Genomic DNA, 24,994 nt, shown 5'->3' with positions numbered 1-24,994 from the left:
TGCCTATAAATATATGGATTCATAATTTTTGTAATGAATAAAGTATTTTTGAAAAGACCAACATATATACTGGATTGTTTCTATTTTAAACACATTCACAATCACTACATGTAAACATGAGATAACATAAATAATTTAATAAATTAATGTGTATCCAGCACAGCACAACAAGTGTAAACACTTCCATGTAAATGGTCACTTTTCTTTTAACTACAGTACACATGTGGACATACAGTGTAAAATGGCACTGGACTGTGGGTAAAATAACCCAGCATGCAGGTTCAACCCCCAACCCTCACAAAACCAGGTTAGTAGCACTAATTACACAAATCAAATAAATGTCTGAAAGGTAATTACAAACTGCCAATGGTGCAAGCAACAAGCAAGTGATTGATATATAAAGTTGCTTGCTCAGACTGGTAGGTTAGACAGCTGGGGTATTACATTAGTGACATCCTGTGCCAAAAGAGCAAGTACCCTGCGAGGACATTTATATAAAAGCTATAGCTCAAGTAACAGTTTTTATTGTGTTTTTGTTTGCATAATGATTAAACATGAAGATGGCTTTTTGCTAAATTTTGAAATAATTTTTTCAATTAATAAGTAAACAACAGTGTTAATGTCTGTTGTATTGTCTGCATATGTACACCAGATTTTATTTTTTTTAATCAAAACTGCAATATGTTTAGTTGATGTGTTCCATTTTTACACAACTAATATCAATTCCTCTGTAAACCTTACAAAGCCTGGATCCTAGTGCCATACTTCACTGGTATTTGTCAGAAACAGTAGCTCACTGCAGCAGGGATTCAATCGCTGTTTCCGGCCTGGACGAACGCTTCCTATAAATATCAAGCAAACATCAGTGACCAAATGACAAGTGATTTTACCATCTGAATCCAAAACCAATTGGAACAGTTCAAAACCAAATGTTTGCAGGCCACAGAACTAATGTTTCCAGTTACTGGGCTAGATTTATGGGACAAATAATTATAAAAAGATGATGTATTTACTAATCTAATCATATCAAAGTTTATATACATAAATTACACACACACACACACCCTGGTCTTAACCTCCTCCACTTGGTGCTGTCCCCCAGAGGGCCGTGGTTTCTGACTGTCAGCACGCTGTGTGTAAATTGGCTGCTGCTTCTCATCAATGTGTGTGAGTGATTGTATTGGTCTATAAAGTGTCTGAGTTTGAGAAAGGCGCTACATAAATGTAAATGGCAAATCAAACAGTAAACTGTCCATCGGAGAACTACTATGAAAATAACAATTACTCCTGTTGGCAGTGACAGAAATGCATCTGTTGTTATTATTAACAGTACCCTTTCCTTTTGGAGTCTACTCAGTAGGTGACGGGTGTGATCTGACCTGCGGCCAGTCTTGGGCCTGGACTTGCCCCCCTTGGAGGTCCTGGGCCTCTCCAGTCTCATAAGGGACTGGCGCATGCTCTCCTCCGTGTAGGCCAGGTACACGTGGGAGAGGTCCACCTCAAACGGCTGAACCATACATAGTACACACAGTCAGGGAAAGCTCACGTTATGCCTTTGGCACACGTTAGATAATTACAACATTAACCCAATTGACACTCACATCTTTTTCCTTCTTGTCTGGAACAGGGGTCTGTTTTCTCATGTTGTTGCCAGTATAGGCAACACATTTCTGATGAAAGAAATGGAATGTTTCTTAGATTTGGGTTTTAGTCCAGTATGACTATATAACCATGAAGGACTTATAACAGATGTTGTTTGACATTAGAAGCTGTACATGACTCACCAGCTGCCATTCCCCAATGTCTTCATTCCAGTGTACATAATTCTCAATCATTTCCTAGAGAACCAAGGTTAGATTGATTAGACATTTATGTCAGTATTCAATTGACTATAATTATCATATGGTGCACATACTTTAACACATCAAAAATTGTTGACTAATTTTAGATGGCACTGAACACACAATGAACAACAATAAAGCTGTTTTAGTGTATTTATACTTTTTTAACTTCAAAAGGTACAAATAAAATCATAACTAAATATGAAATGTTCTCTTTCTCAGTCTAACTCTCAGTCTAACAAGGTCTGCCCACAGTAAATCAAACCTTAAGGACACAAATACCAGCGTTTTCTCCAGATATGCAGGCTGCCTAAAAATGCTGATACTGAACAGTACATTGCTAAGTTGCTTGGCCTTACGTTTCCCTAGTCCAACAATTAGTACACCCCTTATACATTCTGTGGATGTGCCTGCGACCACCAAAAATACACAAACACCTACCCAGACAAACACCACTTACCATGTGCACACCCACACACACACACATACGCACCTGGTATTCCTGAGGAATGAAATTGTCAATGATGAGCATTTGAAGTCGGAGTTCTCTGCTGAGCTGACGGATGTTCTCCAGAAGGCCTTCGATCTCCCTGTGATGTTCCTGTTGCAGGTCTGCCATCTGGAACAGAAGAGACGCTCAGTCTCGGTTCACAGCACCTCTCCTCACTACAGCTGCCACAGGGCTCAAAGAGCCTCGTGCAAAAATCAACTTTGCTCAACTTGTTTGATGTTTTTAGTATCAAATACTGCACAGTATAAACATGGTAAAAAGCAAACATATCGCATATTGAATCAGAAGGAAGGGTTCTTGTTTTATGTTTTGGTTAGAGCATAACTCAGTATGCTTTAATAAAACAAAACTTCCAATCAAGTATCCCAATAAATGAAATTTTTTTGTGCTAAAGTCAAGGTCCTGATTTACCTAAAGAACTGGAGAATACAATGAACACATTATACTCATTCAACTGATAACTAGTAAAATATATATACTTTGCATGAATACTGAACTCCACCAAAGTAGAATGAAAAAACAGCATAATCATGTGATGTAAAAAATCTTGGGCTACGTTCACATTACATGCCACATTGCTCAATTCTGATTTGTTGCTCAGATTGGATTTGCCTAATAAACTCAAGCAACCTGTATCTGTGTGTAATGTGAAAGCATGTCTTTTTAAGTGGCGCGCACGCACGCACATGTTAACAACAATAAAAAGCAACTTGGCATTACAACAGGCAACATGGGACACTGGTAGTTTATGTATGCATTACATTTTGCCTTGGAGAACAGCTAAAAGTTCAAAAGCTATACATGATTAAATAGAGAAAGTGCAAAAAAAGCCAGATGACTAGCTTTAGCCGTTTCCATTAGCTACTGTCGTCAAGGCTGTTGCTCTCCTCCACAGCAATTTTGAGGACAACAGTACTGAGCGCATGCATACAGGCAAAAAGCCACATGAAATCCGATCTGCTTGTTCTCATTTAAGTCACACAGCCATGAATCAGACACAAATACAATCACGGACCACAAACGAAACTGACTCAAATCTGATTTGAAATTATCATATTTGTGTGTCTAGACATCCCAGAGAAAAAAAAAAATCAGATTTGAGTCACTTTGAGTTGGTAATGTGAAAGATAGCCTTCGCAAACTCTTTGTACAAGGGACTTGTCCTTGTTAAAATTTATGTAAGAAAAGAACCATCAGGGCAAGTGATAACAGTGTTAACACGTAGATTGGGCTGCTGTTGTATGACAATTTGTAAAAATGAATTCACTTTATATTAACAATATAGAAGTTGCTGCATCTCAATATGGCAACTTATGCAAAACAAAAAAGGCCTGGCATGTGTTTCAAACCATACACACCTCTGACTTTGCTGCCATCAGCATGGTCCAGACTTTCTTCAGTTTCTTTGTCTTGCCTTGAGCCTCCTCCTGCAAACTGGTGTACTTCTCTTCAATGTCCAAGCGTTCTTGCTATGGGAGGCACAGTGGAAACAACGCAGCAGACTGAGCGGTCTGGAACTCTGCAGAATAGTGGTAACCTCTAATATGACTTAAACCCACAGAGACAAAGCTAGAATGGCTACCTCCTTCTCCTCCAGCTCTCTGCGGAGCTGTTCGGCTCTCTTCCGTCGCTCCTCCAATTCGTTGTTCGATTCTTCCAGAAGCTTCTCCTGCTCTTCGGCTTTGGCCAGCAGGTCAACCCCACCAACGATAACCTTCTTCTCCAGAGCAGACAGCTTCTCAAGCAATAAATGGTGCTCCTGCCTGGGGGCCAAAGAAGACATTTGAAAATGATGGCAAAAAAAAGCACAACTGAAAGTGAAAATGAAAAAGATGTTTTCTGGATGCTGGTTAATTAAAAACAGAATATCCCAACATTTTGGTGGCAAAAAACTACCACAGCATGGTCAGATTTTATAAATCTGGTTTTCAGGTATCCCTATTTTTGGGACATCAACAAAACCATTATGAATCATTAAGACACACAGACTTAGACTAAGATGTCTAAAATCTAGAGTTTTCTGAAAGAAAAGACCCTTAAACCAGTGTTAAACTACAAAATAAACTGTGTAAGGTGTAAGATGCAGGGCTCCATGAAACTGCTGCAGTTCAGCTTGTTCGAAGGACCGGATATGCTGCTGACTCACTGAGCTTTGAGAAGATCCTTCTCCCTCTTCTCCAGCTCAGCACGCGCTTTGTTCCGTTCCTCTTCTTCCATGTCCAGCTTGGCCTCCAAGGCCTTCCGTTCCTCCTCGATCTTCGCCTGCATCTCCACCATCTTGTCTGGTGACACCTTCTTTCTCCCTGTCACCAGTGAGACACAAGTGTGTTAAAAACAGGAATTGGGTTTTATAACTTTAGATAAAAGAACACTTATACTGTCATCTTAAGACCTAACTTGACTTGCATATAACTTGCATGGAACTCTCCACAATAAGACTATGGAAGTAATTTGTAATTCTTATAACAGCGAGTTCTTAAAACAGGAAACCTTTAGTATTTCATGGCACCCAGACTTAGAAGACATCAAACTGACACAGTCATGCTGATGAAGGTTTTTTTTAATATATATATATATATATATATATATATATATATATATATATATATATATATATATATATATAGTTTTATTATTATTATTTTTTTTTTTTTTTAAGAAAGGAGGCTGGTCTGCTGCAGACACAGACACCAACCTCTTTGATGTTGAATTTAGAAGAGAAAAGCAATTCAGACAGCCATCACATTGCATCAGAGGAAAGAACCAGAAAGAAATTTGACATTACATGGCAGGGAAGGCAAAATCAGACAGAAAAAAACAAGTGAAATAAAGAGTGTGCATGAGATGCCACATGGAAAATGTTAATGCATCTAAACCATATTTGGACATCCTGCATACATATGGCCTAAATAAAGCGACTCAACTGTTTAAAAATAGTTTTAGCCTTTTCACTTGTATCTCAGAATGTAATTTCTACATCACTGCAGTATCAGTAACTATTACAGGTTACCTACATTATGTCTTTGTAGGTAAAGTCCAAATATGATCATTAACTGATGGATTGGGCTTCTTTTACCTTTAAAGGGTTACTGGCAGTTTAGGAATAGCATTAACAGTAGCAGTAACATTCATTTTACTTGCCTTGTGTATGAAAATGTCCACTAGATAAAAATAATGCTTCATTATTCAGATTCAAATGGGTTAGGAAATTCTACCAAGTTCAGCACTTTCTGAGAACGCAGGTTCTCAGACGTTAAATGTATGTCACTGTTCCGGGCACAGAATCACTCAGCTCTGTGCACCACAACAAAGGGCAGCTGGGGTCTGTGTGGTGGTGGGGGGGGGGGGGGGGGGTTGGGAGACAAGGTGACATAAGCATGAAGCAGGGTCTGTAAAATCAGGAGAGGGAGCGGGGCTATTGGTTATCGGAGCACCGATCCCACTCACTAGTATGAGTTTCCCCCTCTGACTGCTGTGCTACAGAGGAGGCAGAACCTGAACTACCACTGCTTCTACTGTCTGCAACACAGAGAGAAAAAGAGGATGCAAGAACACTGGACACAAAGGACACAGCAAGGACAAAGAGAGAAAGAGAAAAAAAAAGAGAGAGAGAGAGAGAGAGAGAGAACAAGCACAGGACAGAGCCAACAGCCAAGAATGCACATTCACTGATAAAAGGATGTGGCCTAGCCTGGACATTACACAGAAGCACAGCAGTTTCAGTTGTAGACCATCACTCACATCACAGGCACTAATTACTGAGAGCTTGATGGAGACACACAATCATTGTCTAGGTTGATTAAAGTACACAGATGCAAATAAAAAAAGTCACAAGATGTGTGTGTGTGTGTGTATATATTTTTTTTTTTGAGAGAGAGAGAGAGAGAGAGAGAGAGAGAGAGAGAGAGAGAGAGAGAGAGAGAGAGAGAGCTTTTCATTTTTTTACCATAACTGACAAGTACTTTTGTTATCAACTGATCTCTGACTAGAGGCCTTGTGGTTTATTTGCTACAGATCAAATTTGAGAAGATACTTTTCTGTTTAAAGTCTACAAAAAAGTTAAAATTACCTATTAATTTAAATATAATCAATAGCTCCCCTCGGCAGTAAACCTATACATCAATGTATCTATCTATTTAAAACGAAATCTATTTTTTTTTGTTATCTTCTAGTTTACAAGACAATATACCCAGCTCATACTAAACTCAGCATGGTATTGTAAGGATAGTCACCTTCAGCATAATTTCAACAGGAAAAAAACTAGGAAAAGGACTGTTTTATTCTATCTTGGCATAAAAGGATTTTAAAAGCAACAGTGGGATTAAAGATAGGTATTGCACTGGAGCAGTAATGAAATGTCATCATCACTCAGGAGACAAGATGTTAACTGCATTAGGTTAGTGTAAGTAAGTCATACAGAGTCAGAGTCATTCATCTGTAGTACTAATACATAAAGCTCTGGGTAGAAAACCTCGCTAGTAGACTGACTTCACCACCATCAGCCTCTACTGCTCGGTTCTCAGTCAGACTGTAACTAGCTCATACTGTGGACTCCTTTAAAGGAAAAATGACAGCAGAGGACTCTGACCTCGTCGCTTTCTGCGTCTCTCTCCACCGTCACCGACCTCATCCTCCCCCTCGTCCATGTCTTCTGACCCACTGCCCTCTGACCCCGAGATCTCTTCCCCTGGAGACAGCCAAACACCAAAAGTAGGCTTGTTAAGTGCAGTTTTGTTTTATTTTGGGGGGGTTGAATCGTTGTTCTCTGGACTCTGTTGTTATATAACCAGTGAGCCTGGTATCTTCAGTTTGTCAAATCACTCAAATCACAGTGGGAGTGATATTGCATTACTAACCCTTTGGCCATTATCTAGCATAAAATGTGCTATACATGTTATTACTATTTCCTACATGGTTTTTATGGTTCTCATTCTAATCAAACAAACTTCTCAAAACTGAAATTGTGCATGTGTGCACATGGATATTCCATATATTTTTAGATTTCAGACAAAAAGTACTGACATTTGTGTTTCTAGTGAGATGGCCCAATCCTGCTATTAATTCTAGTGTACCTTCTTCCAACTTTCTCTTGAGCTCCTCAATCTCCTTCTGAAATTGGCGCAATAACGCATCTTTGGGGTCCTCATTAATTCTGGCCTTATTCTTGATGTTCTTTGCCCTGTTAGCATAGCGCAAGGTGCTAATGGTCTCGTCATAGTTGTAATCTGCAGGACCAATATTTGCACACTGAAAGAGAGGAAACAATTGAAACTTGACTCTAATCAGTCAGTGAGAGTGGAATTTCTCACTGTGGCACATTAATAGCACGTACTTTCATGAGGACTGTGATAACACAACAAATTATCAAAAATAAAACCCATTAGCCATGCTTCCAAAATGGAAGTGAAACTTGATCAGGGCCTGTAACATAAGATCATTCAGTTGTGAAAATATTAGCAAGGCCACACAAATGAAAACTTGATTTCCTGTGTGTATGCACCATCATGGTTTTGGAGTTTCCTCCTAAAGAGTCCTGCAGGAGGCGGGTGAGTTTCGAGTTCCGGTAGGGTACGTGGGTGCTCTTCCCATCCACCAGAGCAGAGATGACGTTCCCCAGAGTGGATAGGGACAGGTTGATCTTAGTGGCCTCTTTAAGACGCTGTCCCGTGGCGCCTGTCTTCCCCTGCCTCTCAGATCCCTGTTCAACAGTGGAAAAAAAGGAGTAAATAAATAAAAAAACATTACAGTCTGTCAGTTCAATTAGGAGAGGAAACAGAAAAAAAAAAACATTGTGTGTTCTGGTGAATGGCGTCCTTACGGCCAGGTCCACCAGGTGCAGCTTGCCCATTCGCACGTGCTGGTTGCCATCGATGCCCTTTTCACTGCACTCAATAGTAATAGTGAATATGGCATGTGAGCGGGAGCTGTGTTCATTCATGTTGGTCGCACCAACAGACCCTGTGAACCCAGAAACCCAGTCTGTTTGGACACATCTCACTACGTTATTGAAAGTTGATTGTCAGACAAACAACTGTTAAGGAGAAGGCAGAGAATGTCATTCACATGTGCATGAAACTGAATGTGATCCTTTCTTTTGAAATATCTCCTAAAGACTTGCACAGGACAAACACTAAAGACAGCTCCAACAGAAAGAGAAAGATGTGCGTCTCATGTCATACGGTATTAATACAAGCTCACGGTTTTTGTGCCCAAGAGTCATAATTCTGTCCATGTCATCTGCATTGTTCACAACATAGCCAGAAAGGTCTTTGATGTACACGCCCACATCTGGCCTCTCTTTCACCTGCATTTGAAACCACATGCAGTCAATACATTAATAGAAAGCATTGAATAACCAAAAGATGTGGAAAATTAGAGCATAGTGAGGCATCAACATCATGAACAAGAACGTATTTTATCAAATCATCAAACTATTTTTGCAAACTGCCTACCACAGCTAAGAGTTGATCATCACTGAACCATTTCCTGCTAGCAGTTTTTAATCTGATGACAAGTTAAATGTAACTAAATATATGACTAACAGGAGTTTCTGCATATGTTAATGCCACCAAGCATCGTTTTTGTGAGCAACGTGCTCTCAAATTTTTAAACTGGAAGAATGTTGCAACATTCATGTGTTTCTCACCTCCAATCTCTGCATCTGGTCTTTCCCCAGCAAGTCTCTCACTTCCTCATTATAGATCTCCAAGTACGAAACTCTAACTAAGAACCTGTAAGGAGATGAATCTTTGATCAGTACAGTCTCTGTGGGCCTAATGTTGTGCTGCATATGTTGCCCAATACACATAAACTATCCGTTTTAAAAGAAGGTGAGTAGCAAGCCTGGACACACTTAAAGTAGGGCACTGATTCTGTGATCACCTAGTGTCCCCCTCGGCTTTAGCAATGTGACCGAAGATATGAGCAAATGAATTTGGGATGATCCCTCTAAGCTCTGGTACTGCCCTGACCCCCTCCATGGTGAAGGTCTTCCCAGTGCCTGTCTGACCATAGGCGAAAATGGTCCCTGGAAGGAAAACCAATACAAAGTGTGTAATTTCAGGTGATACTCTGCACACACAGTGTATGTGTGTGTGTGTGTGTGTGTGTATATATATATATATATATATATATATATATATATATATAAAATGTATTTATTATCTCTCACATAATGGAACATCGACGGTAAATATAAAGTAAAACAAGTTCTGGAAAACATGAGCAGCATTTTAATGTAAGATTAAACTAATGTAAGATTTAAATTCAACTACTAGTCTTTTATGTTTTTGCTGTACTGTCTTGCATTTGTGTGCATTGGTGTGTGCTTTCTCTTCCATCACACCTGATTCGGGTCATATGAAGTGCTTGATAATCATGTGAGGAGTTTAATCAGTGAGTCCTACAATATTACTTACCATTGTAGCCCTCTAACACCGAGTCGATAATAGGTCGGGCTGTTAAATTGTAGACATCCAGCTGTTTGCTATCAGGACCAAATACTGTGTCAAAAGTGAAGGTCTTTGGTAGCTCATTCGGCATCTCTTGTTTATTCACAGTGATGGTTCCTCGTATTTCATCCACAGTAACGGACTGTTTGTATCCCATCGTCTTTTCTTTTTGGTTGAGAGGTCGACATCGTACCACCACCTTAACATTATCACTGACCTCTGTCTTTTCCGGTTTGTCAAGTTTGTTGCTCTATAACAAGGGCAACAGACCCAGTCACAAGGTCTTTTATTATGCATAGCGGAATTATTCAACATATTGCTTTTAATTAATACATATGTCATTTGTATGTATGAAAATAACATTCTTACATTATAAAAATATCACAAAGCGTTCGTTCTACCGAATGTATTGCATGGGAGTGTACGAGCTAAAGGAAACCATTGACAGCAACTACATTTTTTTTTTTTGAATTACATGAAATGAGGACATCACGGCTTACTTGGTGACAACAATAATATAATAGATATATTGTTATATAACTATCTAATAAATAACCAGGAAATCCCCAGGGGATTAAAAAAGATGAATGTAAAAAATGTAAATTAAAAAGAAAGCTAGGTAGCTGCATGTGAGGCCCACGGATTTGCATGCATGAACACGGTTGCTAAGCAATTATATAAATTATAGCTAGCTAGTTAGCTAGCTGGCTGTCCATTTGCTCGGTAAATTATTGGTAAATAGTCCATTTAAGGAGCAAACAAGTTTACGTATTCTATATATAATAGGTCATTTACTGTCTGTTTCCTATTCATTTTGGAATGTTAGCAAGCTAGCCCTCTCTGATGCTTTTAGAATGACTGACGGCTAACGAGCTAACTAGCTATCTTTAGTTAGTTTATCTCAGGTTAGGCTATCGCAATAGTGCTTATAATGATTAGCCACCTAGCATTAGCTAGGCTAACTTTAGCCGACCAGATGTCTGGACAACTACCGGTATTTTTGCCAACATTCCTTGTCTAGGAGGGTGTCTGGCTAAATGCAAACGGATCCAGCCCCTGCCTTTTCACAGCTCAAGACGTATTCGAAGTGTCAACATGGTAACCCATACTCGAAAAATGTGTATAAAATGTTCCTGAACAGCCTCTAGTCACTATAAACGTTATGACAATTTATCGATTCAGCACTGGCTAGGTAACGTTAGCAGGCGTGCTAGTTAGCTAACCTGGCTACCGTAGATATCTGGCAAATATTGATGAGAACAAAGGAACACAGCGTTGCCGAGGGTCGTTTTGTCTCTTACCGGCATATTTAAAAATTCAGTATCTCGTCCTTATTCAAAGAACGAAAATGTACTTGCTAGAAAACGATATGTGCGAAATCATCCGTTCGTATAGGTTAGTTATTTCTCCATGCTCCAATGCCCATCCCAAAAGTGTCCCGTTGTATCGGGATAAACTGAGGTTGCGCAGTACAGGGGCAACCAGGGAATAATAGTACGTGCGTACAGACACAAATCTGTACCCTTTGTAGGGTAAAGTAGCTATACAAATTCCACTCTTGAAAACTGAACTGAAAATTTTAAACTTATATTTTACCCACTCTTGAAAAATTACTGAAAGGAATAACGTTATATTGTGCCCTGCGAATGTCAGATAATGCTCAAGATAATTCAAATGTAGTAAAGAAAATAAAATGCCAGTTTATATTCATTTTTTTTAATTATTTCAAAAATAAAATCACTTAATACAAGGGATTAGCTGTGATCGAGGTGAACTTCAAATGGATTTTACAGTACTGTAATGTAGGCTAATGACAAAAATACCTCACATAGTTTCAGGATCCAAACCATACAATCATACACTCACAGACAATCTATAGTCCATGTCCCCAGATATTTTCAAGTGTCAAATGTACAAGCAGGTTTCGTCTTAATTATCTTTTCACCAAAGTGCATATCAGAACCCAAAGTAAGGCACTGGAATTTGTCAGATTGATAACACAAGGGGTGTGTGCCTGTTGACTACAACGAGGCATGCTGTTAACTGAAATACATATTGCGTTCTTTAATTATCTCTTAAGGGAACAGACACACTCCATGTAATTCCATTAACAACACTGAAAACTTTCAGCACAGCAGCGGAACATGAAACATACACACCGATACAATAACAGTGCCACTCAGACAACTTTATCCAGAACTTCCAGAACACTGCTGTGGAAAAGGCCTGTTTTGCCAGTGATTTCCCGAGTAATGAGAACCCTCCCGTCTGGTCGAGGCTTCTGGACTAGCACCATCTCTCCCTCTAGAAGGTTCAGCTCTGCGTCAGTCTGGGCACTGTATCCCATCACCACCCTGTGTCTGGAAGAGCAGACGTGAATGCACATCACTAAATCTCACATGCCTCACATGGGTTATGAAGGTGGTAGGTGATGAGAATGATTTTAATTACCAGTTTATTTTAATGGAAAAAAAAAATCTGTTTTGCATCACCATCTGCATCTGTTTTTCAAATCTGTTTAATTTCAGTATCTGTTCAGGAATACACTGCATCTGCATGCATTTTATTGCACCTGAAGGCTTCTGAATGTCAGTTATCATTAGAATTAATCGATAAGCACGTGATAAGTACAGCAAATATTGAAAACAAAAAACCTTTAGGACAGAGTGAGACAGACCTGCTGGGGCTGGGCAAACCACTGACAGTTGATGTTTTTATGCTTAAGGGGGGACTGTCCACGGCAGCTTGATTCTGTCCTTTCCTCTGCTGAAGAGCCTTTGTGTCTTTAAGGACTGAGGCGCTTCCATCCCGACCCAAAATGGCTGACGGGTTCCAATACTCCAGAGCCACGGGACCAGTCTGAGAGTTGCCCTTGATTTGTGTTCCGGTTGATAGCGAGCTCACCCTCGTTGTGGTTTGGGGTAGTTCTTCAGTTGAGAACCGCACTGACTTTGCAGGCTAAAAATTACAAAAAGGCCATGATCAGGTTCTATGAGTCACATTACAGTGGCCTGGAAATCATGGGTAAGTATTCCTTTATGACAATTGTCTGACAAACACTCAACTGTTCAATAGGTTCAGTGCCACAAATAAGATAATGTGATCTTAACAGTAAAATAAATATATTTTTTAATTATTTTATTACCTTTTCTGTATTGTACTTATAAGAATCTGGTTTGACTAGAATGGACTGAGGAGCTGTAGAAGTTTCTTTTGGAGCAGTATATTTGGCATCTATTGCCTGGTGGCCACCACAAGAGGGTGCCATTCCTTCATACGTCCAGTGCTGTGGCCTGATGGGGTTTGTGAACAGCCCATTTTTCTTCCTCGGGAGAACAGGGGAGCGGCCGATCCCATACATCTGTCCCAGATCTTGAGCTGGGGGCTGAAGGCTTGGTGCTGGATTCTGGGTGTGGTAGCTGCTGCGCTGGGGTGACACTAAAAATTTGACCCCAGAAACAGACCATCAAAACCGGAACAAACTGCACCCATTTTCTGCTATAATCGCTAAAGGTTGCAGAACTCTGCACTGACACTAAACATGAAAACAAAATCTATATCTTTCTATACACATCGATCAGTACTGCAGCTATAGGGCCATTAGTATCTTTTAAATTGCCCTCCAGTGACACAAACTGATGTAGCACTGGCGGGCTGTCACCTCTGTGTGTGGGGGGTGCCTGCATGCGGACAGGGTCCCAGCCCTGCTTGCCCCCTGGCTGAGGAGCCCTCACTGCACCACCACTGGACACCACCAGCTGAGGTTGCATGGCCACTACTGGGGCAGCAGGAGTTCCATCAGTCCTCACTTTATCGAGGGCCAGTACCCCAGCGTGGGGCTTCTGGGGTGCGTATCTCCTTGTAGAGAGAGTGCTGGCACTGGGAATGGCAGCCTTTGGCTGCTCGAGAAACCTTGCGGACGTCCTGGGAGGAAAAGATCAGACTAGTACCGTAGGCGTACATTCCAGAACGTGACTGTGAATTTTACAGACACTACAGCAAGAAATTACAAAAGTTTTAATTCAATTTCAACTATAAGATTGGATCTGAATGCCACTTAGTTAGCACTGGGCCTTGCGGACCGGTTGGCACAATGTGTTTGTAACATTATGTAAATCCAACTATGTCCACAGCACAGACAGACCATCAAGAACAAACACTGTTCTACCTGAGCACAGGCATGACGTAGTTGGCAGGCAAGATGCCCACTTTTCCATTTCTGAGTGAGAGGCCATGTAACCAACCCTCTTTAAACTTCCCATAAACCCCCACCATCTCGCCCTTCCTCAGTTCCAGCTCTTCCGGGCGATGAGGGCTGTATGAATAGAGCACAGCACACCTAGAAAGGGAAATATCTGCGTCATGACTCTTATTTGCTCTCCCACAACAAAAGCTGAAAACATTTTCAGTGCAGATTTAGAGATAACGGATTTCCGAAGAATGACATTATGCCCCCAATCCACTGAAAACCACAGTATTTAGATACCCAGTTAAAACAAAGCAGCAACTCATCTCATGATGCAAGATGTACAACATGTAAAATGTGCAACTGAACAACGGCCGTGCCCGAGCCTGTTCCAGAATACCTTCAGAGTTTTACTTCAACCCTAATACTCCTTATCCAGCAAATCAACATGCTGAGGAGAGTCTGAGCACTAAGCATGTGTGTTAGATTAGGGGTGAACCTCACTCTGCCGAAGCAATCCAGATGCAGAGCTGGCCACCTGTGTTCTAGAGATTAAGGGGTTAATTTGAAATTAGAAGCTGAATGCAGAAAGAAGGCCAGGAGAGAGCAGAAGGAAAGAGACTCAGAAAAGCTTACACGTTGATAGAGAGCTGTTGGGTGGGGAACTGTTTGCTCTCTGTGGGTGGTGGCGGGGCATGAGGATTGATCATGGCCATTGTGATGGATGGGCTAACCTCACTATTCATGTTCCTTTCAACCTGTGAAACACAAATACCATTCAAAGAATTTTGGTGATGGTTGGTGCAGATAATACACCATTTCAAGCACTGTATGCTGTATATATTTTTAAAGAGTTTAGGAATGCCACATGTGCAGCCACACTGTTCATAAGATTATTAAGTACACACATGGAGTTATGTTTCTCTCTCACATTCCAGTCTTTGATGAATCATGTTGCTTTAATAGCTTGAGAAAACCATTTATGAAGCACTAAAGGGCTCTGCATTGGTGCACCCAGTGTAACAGCAAACTACAGTGCAATGGTCCCACTTACGAGGTTTTAGCATTGATTTTAACCAATAAAAAGGACACTAGGTCAAAGCAATCAGTACTCTTTAGTGCTACAAGCTAAATATCCTAGTCACACTTGACTTACTGAACATTTATGGCACAATACACAATAATAGAGTCAATAATGGAGTCAATTTTTTTCTGTTTGGCAACTCATGCAAACAGTTAACATCTCTGACAAGCTTCTACAGCACTGAGAAACTGACTCAACCAGGAAACCAGTCCAAACTGTGACTTGTACCAAAGCGTGGTTACAAACTGGAGGCCCAGTGGTAAGAGCTGAGAATATAATTTGAGTCATGGGTATTTTTCAGTGACTCAGATCTAGGTTTCATGTTTCCACACACCAGAGTGCTAGTCCTATCACTGCTATGTTACTGTTAAGTTGCCTAATGACGCAACCAGCAGACAATCTAACTGGATTAATGCAGGCTTTAGAGTCCTCGGACATCTCACAAAATCTTGTGGGATAGTTTCATCTTGCCAATAACTCTCACTGCACATGCAAATTAAGATCCGTGACACTGCAGCGAAAGATGGCTTAGTTAAGTAGAAAGCCACGCCTATGGTGCTGTCTCTGGGAAAAAGTATTTTGTGAGGTGACACTGTTGGGCAGACGTAATCAGTGTGCAACACTTCCCATCTCTGAGATGAGCAAGAATCATTTTCAAGGGTGGATGAATTGGAATTTGTTCTTCTTACTTTCTAGAAAAACACCATCCAGGAATGGTTGTCTACAAAAAAAGAAAAGAAAAAATAAAGTGTGGTGTTTTGTAAGGTGGTCCTTCCAGTGTGATCAAATGATCGAAGCCTGAATAGCCAGAGGCAGCGCTGTGTCTCACATGTCAAGTTCCAAGTCTGCACTTTGACCTTGTCTTGGACCATGCGCTGCTCATACGGTGAGTGCACGCATATCTTAAGAACAGCTGGCACATATTGATAGAACACTACAGGGATGAAGACCATCCCACAATAGCCAAACACAAAGCTTGACATGAGACGGTGTGACTAAGAACTATCTGACTGACTCACGCAATACTTTTCCAGCTTGACAATGCAGAAGGGAGCAATGCCACAGGGTTTCAGGTCAGAATTTCAGACGATAAGGTCCAGGGGTCAGGAAACGCAGCTGCTTGTGTTTGCTTTGTGAGGTTGGAATTAAAATTGGCATTGGAGAAAGTTTGTGCACACTTGTGCCTCCTACACTGGCTGCGATGACACACGACATGTGAGAGTCCATCCACACTTGGAGGTTGACGAGAATATGTCCAAACTGGGGAATGCGTAAAGTGGAAAAACCACAAGTACAAGTAAACAAATAAATGAATAAACAAAGCATTAAAAAAAAAAAATTGTCTCCTGTCTTCTAAGCAGCCGACATAATTGCGGCGTTCTTCTCATGCCCACAAGTGAAAGGACCTGCTGGCACCAAGATTTGGTGACACAGCAACATGAAGATTAGGGACAAGAGGACAGCTTGCATCCTCTTTTAAGAAATGTTACGCAACCTGGTGAGAAAAGCCTCCATTAACTAGCCTGTGGGCAGGTTACAGTCCAACACAGAGTGAGTCCTCTTGGTGTAATGATGTGCTCTGTGATCACTTTGATTGTCTATTAATGGTGCAGCCCATGGGCATGAGGGCGGAGATGATGGAGAGAAGGAGGCAGTGAGGGAGTCACCATTCGGCTGACAGGAATGAGCTTCGGTTTTCAGGCAGATAAGAGGCGGTGTGTTACATAACCGCGCCGTGAGTCATGAGCTCACAGCAACAAAGGAGTGGGAATTTTTAGCTTTCAAAATTGGATAGAGGAAAAAAAAAACATCATATCTAAGAAGCATAAAATGTCATAAGGCATAATACAATTTCTTATTTTTGTCTTGCTGCCTTTCAGAAAATAAACGAGGACAAAAAAACAGCAGAACGGGTTGAAAGCAAACATGGAAAGTGTGAAGAATGGTCTTAGGCTCTGTTAAGCAGCAGCAGTGCTGAAAATTTAGCACTTATTACAGTGCGGTACAAGGGCTCATACACTACCACAAAGAACTCTCAGAGTGTTACTGTCTAAAGCACTGGATCTCCACAGCACTGGTATTTCTGCTCCAGTGTAATCAGATCTTATACTCAAGTGTGCAGAATTTCACTATTTCTTGTACATAAAAGATAAAACCACAGTTTTTGCTATTTCAGACAAAACCACCAATAAATCAATATCCATGCACTACATACCTGTTATTATAGAAAAACTATAATAATTCATTTTGTGTCTCATAATCAGATCTTTGCCTCATTGCCATTTTTGACTACTTCTACAGTTCTCACTAAAATGTTTAGTTGAATCCACAGATTATCAAACAGGAATATGAATGAATTAAACAAGCCATTATCCCAGAATCACTGCCTGTTTGCAATACCCACACTCCCTAAAGGAAAGGAATAGGTGGCACATATCCCAGCTAAGGCAAGGACACAACCACACCCCTCGCTCTCACTCCTCACCTTCAACAGGCTTCTGCTAGTGCTCCCAGACCGCTGTCTAGAGGTACTGGCAAGCCGGGCTGCTTTGCCTGGGGCAGGGGGAGCCACAGGGCCGGCGTGCAAGAGCTGGGGGCTCTGGACGTGCCTGAGGGAGGCCTGGTTGAGGCTGTTTAGGAGGCTGACATCAGGAGGCCTGGCCGTGCCCAGCTGGGTCCCAGAGAGCCGCCTTCGGCCGCCAACATCCGTGATGATCCTTCCCCTGCTGGCCCTCACATTCCGCGGGCAAGATTCCGCACACTCGCTCGCCTTGCCTCTTGCCAGGAGTCTGCGTGCAGCTGGATTTGGCTGGGGGGGGGGGTTAAGGAAGAGGAAGGAGGCACGTCAGAAGAAGCCCAGAGAGAGAGGGTTGAAGAGAGACGGCGGCGCTGAGAGGTTCGCCTCAGCCCAGGGCCCTTCTCCTGCTAACTCTCCATCCTGGAGTCCAGCGTGGAGTTCCTTTATTCTTTCGGTAAGTAAAGTGGCAGCACAAAGCTGTTAGTCACAGCCGGAGGAGCACGCCGCTCTCTCTGGCCAGACGGAGAGACAGGAGACTGCAGCTACTGTTTCCAATGCCGCTTGAGGAGCGAGAGAGGACCGCTGCAGCAGCAGGGAGACGCGACTGATGCCTCCCCCCCACTACTGTGCTCTTATGCCACCAAAGCAGGGAGAGAGAGAGAGAGCGTTCCTGTGTCTTCATAGCTGGCTGGCCAGCAAACACACTGAGTGGAGCTCACCCAGGCAGGGGGAGCAGGAGTGTCAGTCAGCCTCTTTAATCTGCCAGACAACAGAGTAATTGGATAGTGACATGGTTTCTTTTTGTTTTGGTTTTGTACCCCAGCTCAGTGGATTTGAAGTGAAGTATTGACTGTGAGGTGTACAAGGCAAATTTTATTTATTGCAGTATTGGTGAACCACGTAGGTATCACAGCTTTTCTGTGCTGCCTTTCTAGACCCTTCTCTAGGAACCGTAAGTGGGAAAATTAACATCTTAAACGGTCATGTATAAACATATCAATATGCACATAGACCAAGGCAAATTTCTGTTTGCAAATCATACTTGACTATTGAACCGATTCTCATTCTGATGACTAGCATTTAATTTAGCATTTAGCTCTGCTAACCTGAGCCATCACTAGTTTTGACTTCAGTAAATGAAACACACGCTTGATGTGGTAACACGGCCAGATCAGGAACATTTTACTTGTCTGCCCTCATGAGCTCAATATTTCTTCTGTAGCATACCTCAGGTCAGAGGTCAGGACCAAGGTATTTGGTTGGGTCTGAGCAGGTACCAAGTTTCACTTCAGATGCCTTTTTATTTCAAATTTAAGGATGCTCATTTTTAGATTGCATGTTGCCAGTGCTCCATCAGCAGTAAAGGCAGGTCAACCTACTCGCTGCCTTACATGCCTTTGACATGGCATTTCATAGACGAGAAAAGACACCCTGGATTAGTGGAAGTTCATTAACAACTGGACTCCCTCCAAACTGTCCTCAGTCCATCAGGTTTCAGTTCACCTTAGTGTTTGCTTGTAAGTGGTTTTTAGAACGCTACAGCTCTTCAGACTTTTTATGTAAACTGTGACCTGGCCTTTGTTATTTACACTTACGCGTGATTTGTATCTGCAGAGGTCGTGGTGCTGTATTCTAGTCTTTGTGGCAATCATTCACACCTCTATTTCTACATCCTTGTTAGTGGCCTTGATTTTATAAACAGTGATGATTTTTTTCTTTGGTTATTCATTACTGTTTACTACTGCTATCCTCACCTGTGTCTTTTTTCATTTTAATTATGTGCCAGATAGTTTAATTTTACATACTTAAATATTGTCACTGATAGATACATTCTGAATTTTAGTGTCACTAAAATTTGCTGGCGTTGACCCTTGTACGTTCCATGTGATTAAAGGTGAGAGTGACAGACTCCACTGCAAATAAACATACATCTAGTATCAACTAACAATTTTTGTTACTCTCCTGTGCACAAACTAATGATGCAACAACATAGCTGACCAAAAAAAAAAAAAAACCTCAAAATTTGAAAAGGAGCTTCTATATAAAATAAAGTTGTGAATGCCATATAGTTTAGCTAATATATAAATAAATACCCATTCTGCATAGAAATCGTTTCACTTTAAACCCAGTGGGCTTGAGTACAAAGCAAAAGCAGTGAAAATCTTCCACTATCAGCACTACAAAATTTCTCACATGCATAAAAAACAGTATTTATGCACATTGCTTAATTACAGAATAATGAAACTGACAGTCAGGTTCATTGAGGGATGACAACAATGTTCAGACACACTGACTCAAACTCATTATTTAAAAATGAGCTAAAGACACACACACAATGTGTGAAAAGAGTTGTTGGTCACAGAAGCCTTGAGATCAGGGCATGCTGTCCACATATTGGGCCCTTTCCATCTGGGCTTTACAATACATATCTATAATTCACGTTTGTGAAATATATCTTTTTTCTTTTTTGGCCCAGAAGATCCTAGTTATGCCACTGGCAGGGAGTCAGCACCAAACCTGGTCCTATCACTCAAAAAAAAAAAAATGTTTTAGAACCCTGGGTTCTCTATAGCACCTGTTTTTCTAAGAGTGCTGAAGTATAGTTACCTGAGGTTTTTCTATTCAAGATCAGATATACTGTGCACAAACATGCAATATATTGTCTCACCTCTGTGAAGAGCAAAGGAAAGATTCCAACCTTGTCTCTTAACTTCCCTTCAACCCAGTTCTCATCCACTCGCCTAACGACAGTCACGATCTCTCCCTGGATGTAGCAAAAAAAATAAATAAAAATAAAAAGAAGACAGGAAGGCAGGAATAGTGTGAGATGTGTTTTATGAGATCTGGCCGTCTGCCTGTGTTGCGCACACACACACACACAAAAAAAAGCAATCCATGTATCGCACTTCTCGAGATGCATGGTGTCCCTGAAATGGTTTACTTGGCTAGAGTCACTTTAAAATGGACATTGAGTCCCTTTTTTGTCCACAGGCTCGAAACTCTTTTCCATGAACTTTGATCGGAACCCATTAGACTGTTAACTCTCAAAGCTCTTCACTAAAACACTACTTAATGAAAGCCTTGCATAAGTCACAACACTGTGTTACTGTCACAACGTCCTCTGAAACAGTCTTGCAGTGTGTGACTGATAAAAGTATGCAATCCAAAGCTAAATTCCATTACTTCCCAAACCATAATCATTTATAAGATAAGTCAGTAGTGTATAAAAAACATGATCTATTATTTCAGACTTTTAGATACTTTTGTGTCCTTGTGCTTAATCATTACTTTGACGAGATCCTTCAAACGTTCCATTAAATTCAATAGCATGCATGAAAAACTATCTTACGACGTGAACTTATACACAGAATGAGGATAGAGGCCTCCAAACCCAAAGCAAGCATGAATAAATACAAACCCTAACACAGAGCCAGCATTGTTTACAGTAAGTACATAATAAACAATGACCTTCAGAAAGCCCAGACATTCCCTCCTGTCCTCGGGATCCAGCCTGTTCAAGTCGAAGTCATAGAGCGCCCGGCAGAGGGCCACGGGTTGGGATTGCTCACTCAACATTTGCACCATCCTGGCTGGGACAAGCCCACTGTTCCCCTTGGTGTCGCCGTAATACCAGTTCCCGTCCACTTGATATCGGAGGCTGACGATGTCGCCGGAGCTCATGCTGAGCTCCCCGGGGCCATTGCCCTGGTAGTTGACAAGGGCTTTAGCCAGCACCTGGAAAAACAAACACAGATAAGAGAGGTGAAAGGAACGGACCAAAAAGAAAAAAGAAAAAACAGAATTATCATGTATTGTCAGCAACATTCCCTGCATAAGTGTTTTCATGAAGTATGCTTTCAATAATGCATAACAAACATTGGGAAATGGTGATGACAACTCATGCTTGTAGTAAGCATTCTGTTAGCCATTTTTAGTCCGGAGTTGTAATCACTGCAATGGCCATCCAGTGAAACCCAAAACGTCTGACCTACTTAAGACATACATGGCCCACTGTGCTACACAGGGCTTTGTGAGCACCTGAGAGAAGGCATGCCCATACAGACAGCTGCTATGAGGTGAAGATTTGCATGGAAACAACAACTCTGAGTAAACCCAACTCAAATAATGGCAGACACAAAGACCCATGTGAAGCCCATCAGTAAAATTTTAACATAATTCCTCAGTTTATGCTTCAGGATAAAACAATTATGCAGATCAGAGCTTGATTTTTGCCACCTTAGAGCTTAGCTGTTTCTCTGTCACCTACAAGGTAAAGGCATTTACTAAGACTAAAGTCATAAAACCTGTTCATATGATAACGCCGGCAAAAAGAAAACAGCGCAAAGTAAAAGTAATATAAATTCTGTTTTTGCGCAGATCGGTAGGACATACTCACCCCTGGCGTTCCCGGAATCTGTTCGTGTTGTGGAGGTAACGCGTCTTCACTCGGCCTTGTAAAGATACTGTCCAGACTCTGAACTCTGGAACTGCCATACAGAGTCGAGCTGTCCCTCGAAATGCCCAGGTGATCCCTGTGAAAGCCCTCGAGGAGTCTAGCCAGCAGCAGGTTGGTGGGCAGGTCCTCCACTGCTCCCAAAAGAGGGGCACGGCACTCCGGACAACACATCCGAGAGAGCGACGCTTCCTGTCGCAGAAGACAAGGCTTGCAGAACGTGTGCTGGCACGGCAAGACCCTGGCAGACATGTCCAGAGGCTCCAAACACACTGGACATTCTAGCAAATTTAACAAAGCCAGATCGTCCATTTTTGTTAATCGTTGGCTGTTGACACAAAGTGATTCATAAGGTCACAGTCTTCGAGCTGCAATTCTGAAAGACAGTACAGAGCGCAGCAATTTCCGTACGAGTCATTAAGTTAGAAGAATTTGTCCCTTAATACGTTTACGAACGGGCTACACAAAACATACAATTTTACACTGAAGTCCCCTTAATACAACGACGTTCACGATCCTTTAAAGATTGCGCAAAAATAACAGCCTATTTACTAATAGTAACTGCTTATTGTAGTAAGACATTAATAGTAAATACGTAATCAACACGCCTATTACTTCCGTAAACACTAATTCAGCGCCAGCACAACCATCACAAACTCTCCCATTTTCTGACAGGTTGCGCCTCGTCACCTGAACAGGTCATGCAATGACGCTGAATCAGCGTGTCGCGGATGCCAAACGTGGCAACAAAAAAAACAAAAAAACAAGAGCACCATTTAATAAAATGATGATGATTTTTTTTTTTTTAGCTCGACTGAACTAACTTTGGCTAAAGTAGGCTACAGTTTAAACAGGTCTGGCAGAGCACCTAGCTAACAAAGGAGGAAGTTGTTCGCAAATGCGCAGTGCCTCAGTAAATGTTATATATTGTTGTTGGTTTTTTTTTTTTTTTAATGTGAACGCTTTTACAAAAGTAAATCGACACGTAAACGCTCATTTTGCACATACCTCAATCTCGACATAGTGTAAAGCCACGGATGAAAAAGGTATCGGCGCGGAACAGACCAAACTAGTTCCAGACAAATCCGACTTGCACACGTATCATCTTTCACGCCACTTCAGCTCTTCCTGAGACTCACTTAACAACGTGAATGGAACGCCACAAGACAGAGAAAAGTCGCAGGCATGGTCTTGCATTACAACAACCTTCACCAACACTAACCTTGCGGTGACTTTTTTCCCCAGTAAATCGGAACATTACTGAGTAATTAATAAAAAATAATTAATCAATTAAACATTAATTTGAACCCATAGAATAGACAATGTTTTAAATTAATTAAAGATTACATTCTTTTTATTTTATTTTTAGAACTTGAAGGGTAATAGCATTCAGCTTTCACAAACGCCGCATACACTCGCCGGTTTTTTATTTTTAGGTGCCTACCTATCCGCTGATACTGATGATATGATCTCCCTCTAGTGGTGTATTTAAATAATGCCTTTACGTCGGACGACGGCAATCAAGTACCTTACCGTAGTCTAAGGATAAACGTACATAGTCTGTGTGCCTTACCTAACGGTTAAAACACGACCTTGTTTGCTGAAGCATTCTTTAAAAATCCTTATTTTTAATACGTCTAATTAAAGCATGATAATGAGTTGTTAATATGATGATGTCGGGGTGGTAATGTGATGGATGACAAATTAGTGAGCATCAGCCACGCATCCTCAAAACCACGTTCTGCTAAAAAGTCAGGATTAAATAGGCTAGTTAGTCGGTATTTGTTCTGAGCGCTCTACATATTGCAGAAGTCCACTTGATATTTTTAAGCATGAATTAATCTTGTGTCCAATTTGGTATGGCAGACCTTTTATAATGTTTATATATATAAAGCTTTCCCTTATTTTTGCGATTGCTTACGTGTGCACCAGCCAAATCCTCTAATAAACGCACGCACGGTAATGAAGGACCCGCACGACGTAGTTCCAGTAGCTGTCGTCTTCCCTTTAGAAACTGCTGTGGACTTTCACGATCAATGGAGGTGTGAGGGTTGCTTTTCAAGAAGCGTGGAGTATGATTCTTAAAATTGGTGGAGGTTAATGGAGCCTCTATACCCCAAGCCGAGCATTTGATTACTGGAAGCTGTAACGCTACCTCCATTAGTCCGTGTTCTCATCCGTCGGTATAATGGGGTATAGCCAAGTCTAGACAAAACAACTCTGTGAAAGCCAGGCCGGATGGACGTACGCTTAGGAACTAGTGGTTTGTTTTTTTGTTTGTTTGTTTTTTGTTTTGTTTTGTTTTGTTTTTATCGGATCAGGACATAAGCACACGTTTATGGTGCTTCAACCATAAACTGTCCAGCAGGGGGAGTAGTTTGTATTCCTTCATACAAATTGACCAAGAGAATCTCTTGCTACTCAAATTTTATGTAAGATAAGACCGGCTGTATTCCGTGATCTCACGACCCCATCTCTCTTTTTTAGCAATGCTTTGGCGTAACTAAGCGTTACAAAAACTATATTTTATGGTTTTCCATTACAGTCAATCACTTACTTCGCGAGCTGGTTATTGTGTCCTGTCGTTATCCCGTGGGTGTTAGTTGGCCACGTGCACCAGTGCCTGTATTCCTCAGAAGCTTCGGCCCTGCAGGGGGAGATTCTGAATCTTGTAATTACTGTGACTAGAGCCTATAATGATTAAACATATTAAACATGTCACTACAAGCTTTAAGGTTGTTGTCCTGTTTAACAGGATATCGAATTGCATCTTGGGTACTAAGGAAGTGTAATTATTCTGTGGAGAGATGCTGAAGTTCTACAGGATGCAATGCACACTAGTAATATTCTTACCTTTATTTATATCTCTGTTTCTGTTTTAACTGCTAAGGGTTTTAAAAATACTCTCAATTGCAATACAATCTAAAATAATACTGAAACATACTGCTGT

The 24,994-nt window shown here is 41.2% G+C and overlaps 2 protein-coding genes across 8 annotated transcripts; both read right to left on the bottom strand.

Moving 5' to 3' along the window:
- Positions 1 to 117: 117 nt before the first annotated feature.
- kif3a (kinesin family member 3A) lies at positions 118 to 11,262 on the bottom strand. 2 transcript variants are annotated; one of them, XM_027007179.3, is made up of 18 exons: positions 11,105 to 11,262; positions 9,771 to 10,053; positions 9,235 to 9,379; positions 8,999 to 9,083; positions 8,551 to 8,656; positions 8,171 to 8,310; positions 7,853 to 8,050; positions 7,425 to 7,599; positions 6,941 to 7,039; positions 5,800 to 5,871; positions 4,499 to 4,655; positions 3,935 to 4,115; positions 3,711 to 3,821; positions 2,335 to 2,460; positions 1,785 to 1,838; positions 1,602 to 1,670; positions 1,380 to 1,507; positions 118 to 842 (listed from the first exon to the last, which is right to left on the bottom strand). In XM_027007179.3, the coding sequence occupies exons 1-18, from the start codon at positions 11,108 to 11,110 to the stop codon at positions 794 to 796; spliced, it is 2,184 nt and encodes a 727-aa protein (XP_026862980.1). In that variant the 5' UTR covers positions 11,111 to 11,262; the 3' UTR covers positions 118 to 793. The 2 variants fall into 2 exon arrangements, with proteins under 2 accessions (XP_026862980.1, XP_026862981.1); XM_027007180.3 differs by lacking the exon at positions 5,800 to 5,871.
- Positions 11,263 to 11,509: 247 nt separating this feature from the next.
- On the bottom strand, positions 11,510 to 23,212 carry sh3rf2 (SH3 domain containing ring finger 2). 6 transcript variants are annotated; one of them, XM_081713010.1, is made up of 11 exons: positions 23,053 to 23,205; positions 21,988 to 22,372; positions 21,060 to 21,326; positions 20,290 to 20,355; positions 17,559 to 17,882; positions 14,626 to 14,747; positions 13,972 to 14,142; positions 13,465 to 13,727; positions 12,949 to 13,241; positions 12,481 to 12,761; positions 11,510 to 12,163 (listed from the first exon to the last, which is right to left on the bottom strand). In XM_081713010.1, the coding sequence occupies exons 1-11, from the start codon at positions 23,064 to 23,066 to the stop codon at positions 11,983 to 11,985; spliced, it is 2,367 nt and encodes a 788-aa protein (XP_081569136.1). In that variant the 5' UTR covers positions 23,067 to 23,205; the 3' UTR covers positions 11,510 to 11,982. The 6 variants fall into 6 exon arrangements, with proteins under 6 accessions (XP_081569136.1, XP_081569135.1, XP_026862992.1 ...); XM_081713009.1 differs by having other exon boundaries at positions 20,260 to 20,355; positions 23,053 to 23,202; XM_027007191.2 differs by having other exon boundaries at positions 20,260 to 20,355; positions 21,988 to 22,420; positions 23,053 to 23,201.
- Positions 23,213 to 24,994: the final 1,782 nt, after the last annotated feature.

The sequence above is a fragment of the Electrophorus electricus genome, chromosome 4 (genome assembly GCF_041902795.1).
Source record: "Electrophorus electricus isolate QZ-2024a chromosome 4, ASM4190279v1, whole genome shotgun sequence".
In the NCBI taxonomy this organism is placed as follows: domain Eukaryota; kingdom Metazoa; phylum Chordata; class Actinopteri; order Gymnotiformes; family Gymnotidae; genus Electrophorus; species Electrophorus electricus.
Note: the sequence above shows the minus strand (reverse complement) of the source record. Positions and strands in the feature narration are given on the sequence as shown.

Excerpts from the sequence above, each read along its gene's own strand:
- sh3rf2 (XM_081713009.1), bottom strand. Across the intron at positions 21,327-21,987 it reads AGATTCCGGGAACGCCAGGG|GTGCTGGCTAAAGCCCTTGT; the intron begins GTGAGTATGTCC and ends TTGTTTTTCCAG. Across the intron at positions 14,748-17,558 it reads CTAGCAGAAGCCTGTTGAAG|GTTGAAAGGAACATGAATAG; the intron begins GTGAGGAGTGAG and ends TGTGTTTCACAG.
- kif3a (XM_027007179.3), bottom strand. Across the intron at positions 8,311-8,550 it reads GACTCTTGGGCACAAAAACC|GGTCTGTTGGTGCGACCAAC; the intron begins GTGAGCTTGTAT and ends CTGGGTTCACAG. Across the intron at positions 3,822-3,934 it reads GAGAGCTGGAGGAGAAGGAG|CAAGAACGCTTGGACATTGA; the intron begins GTAGCCATTCTA and ends TGCCTCCCATAG.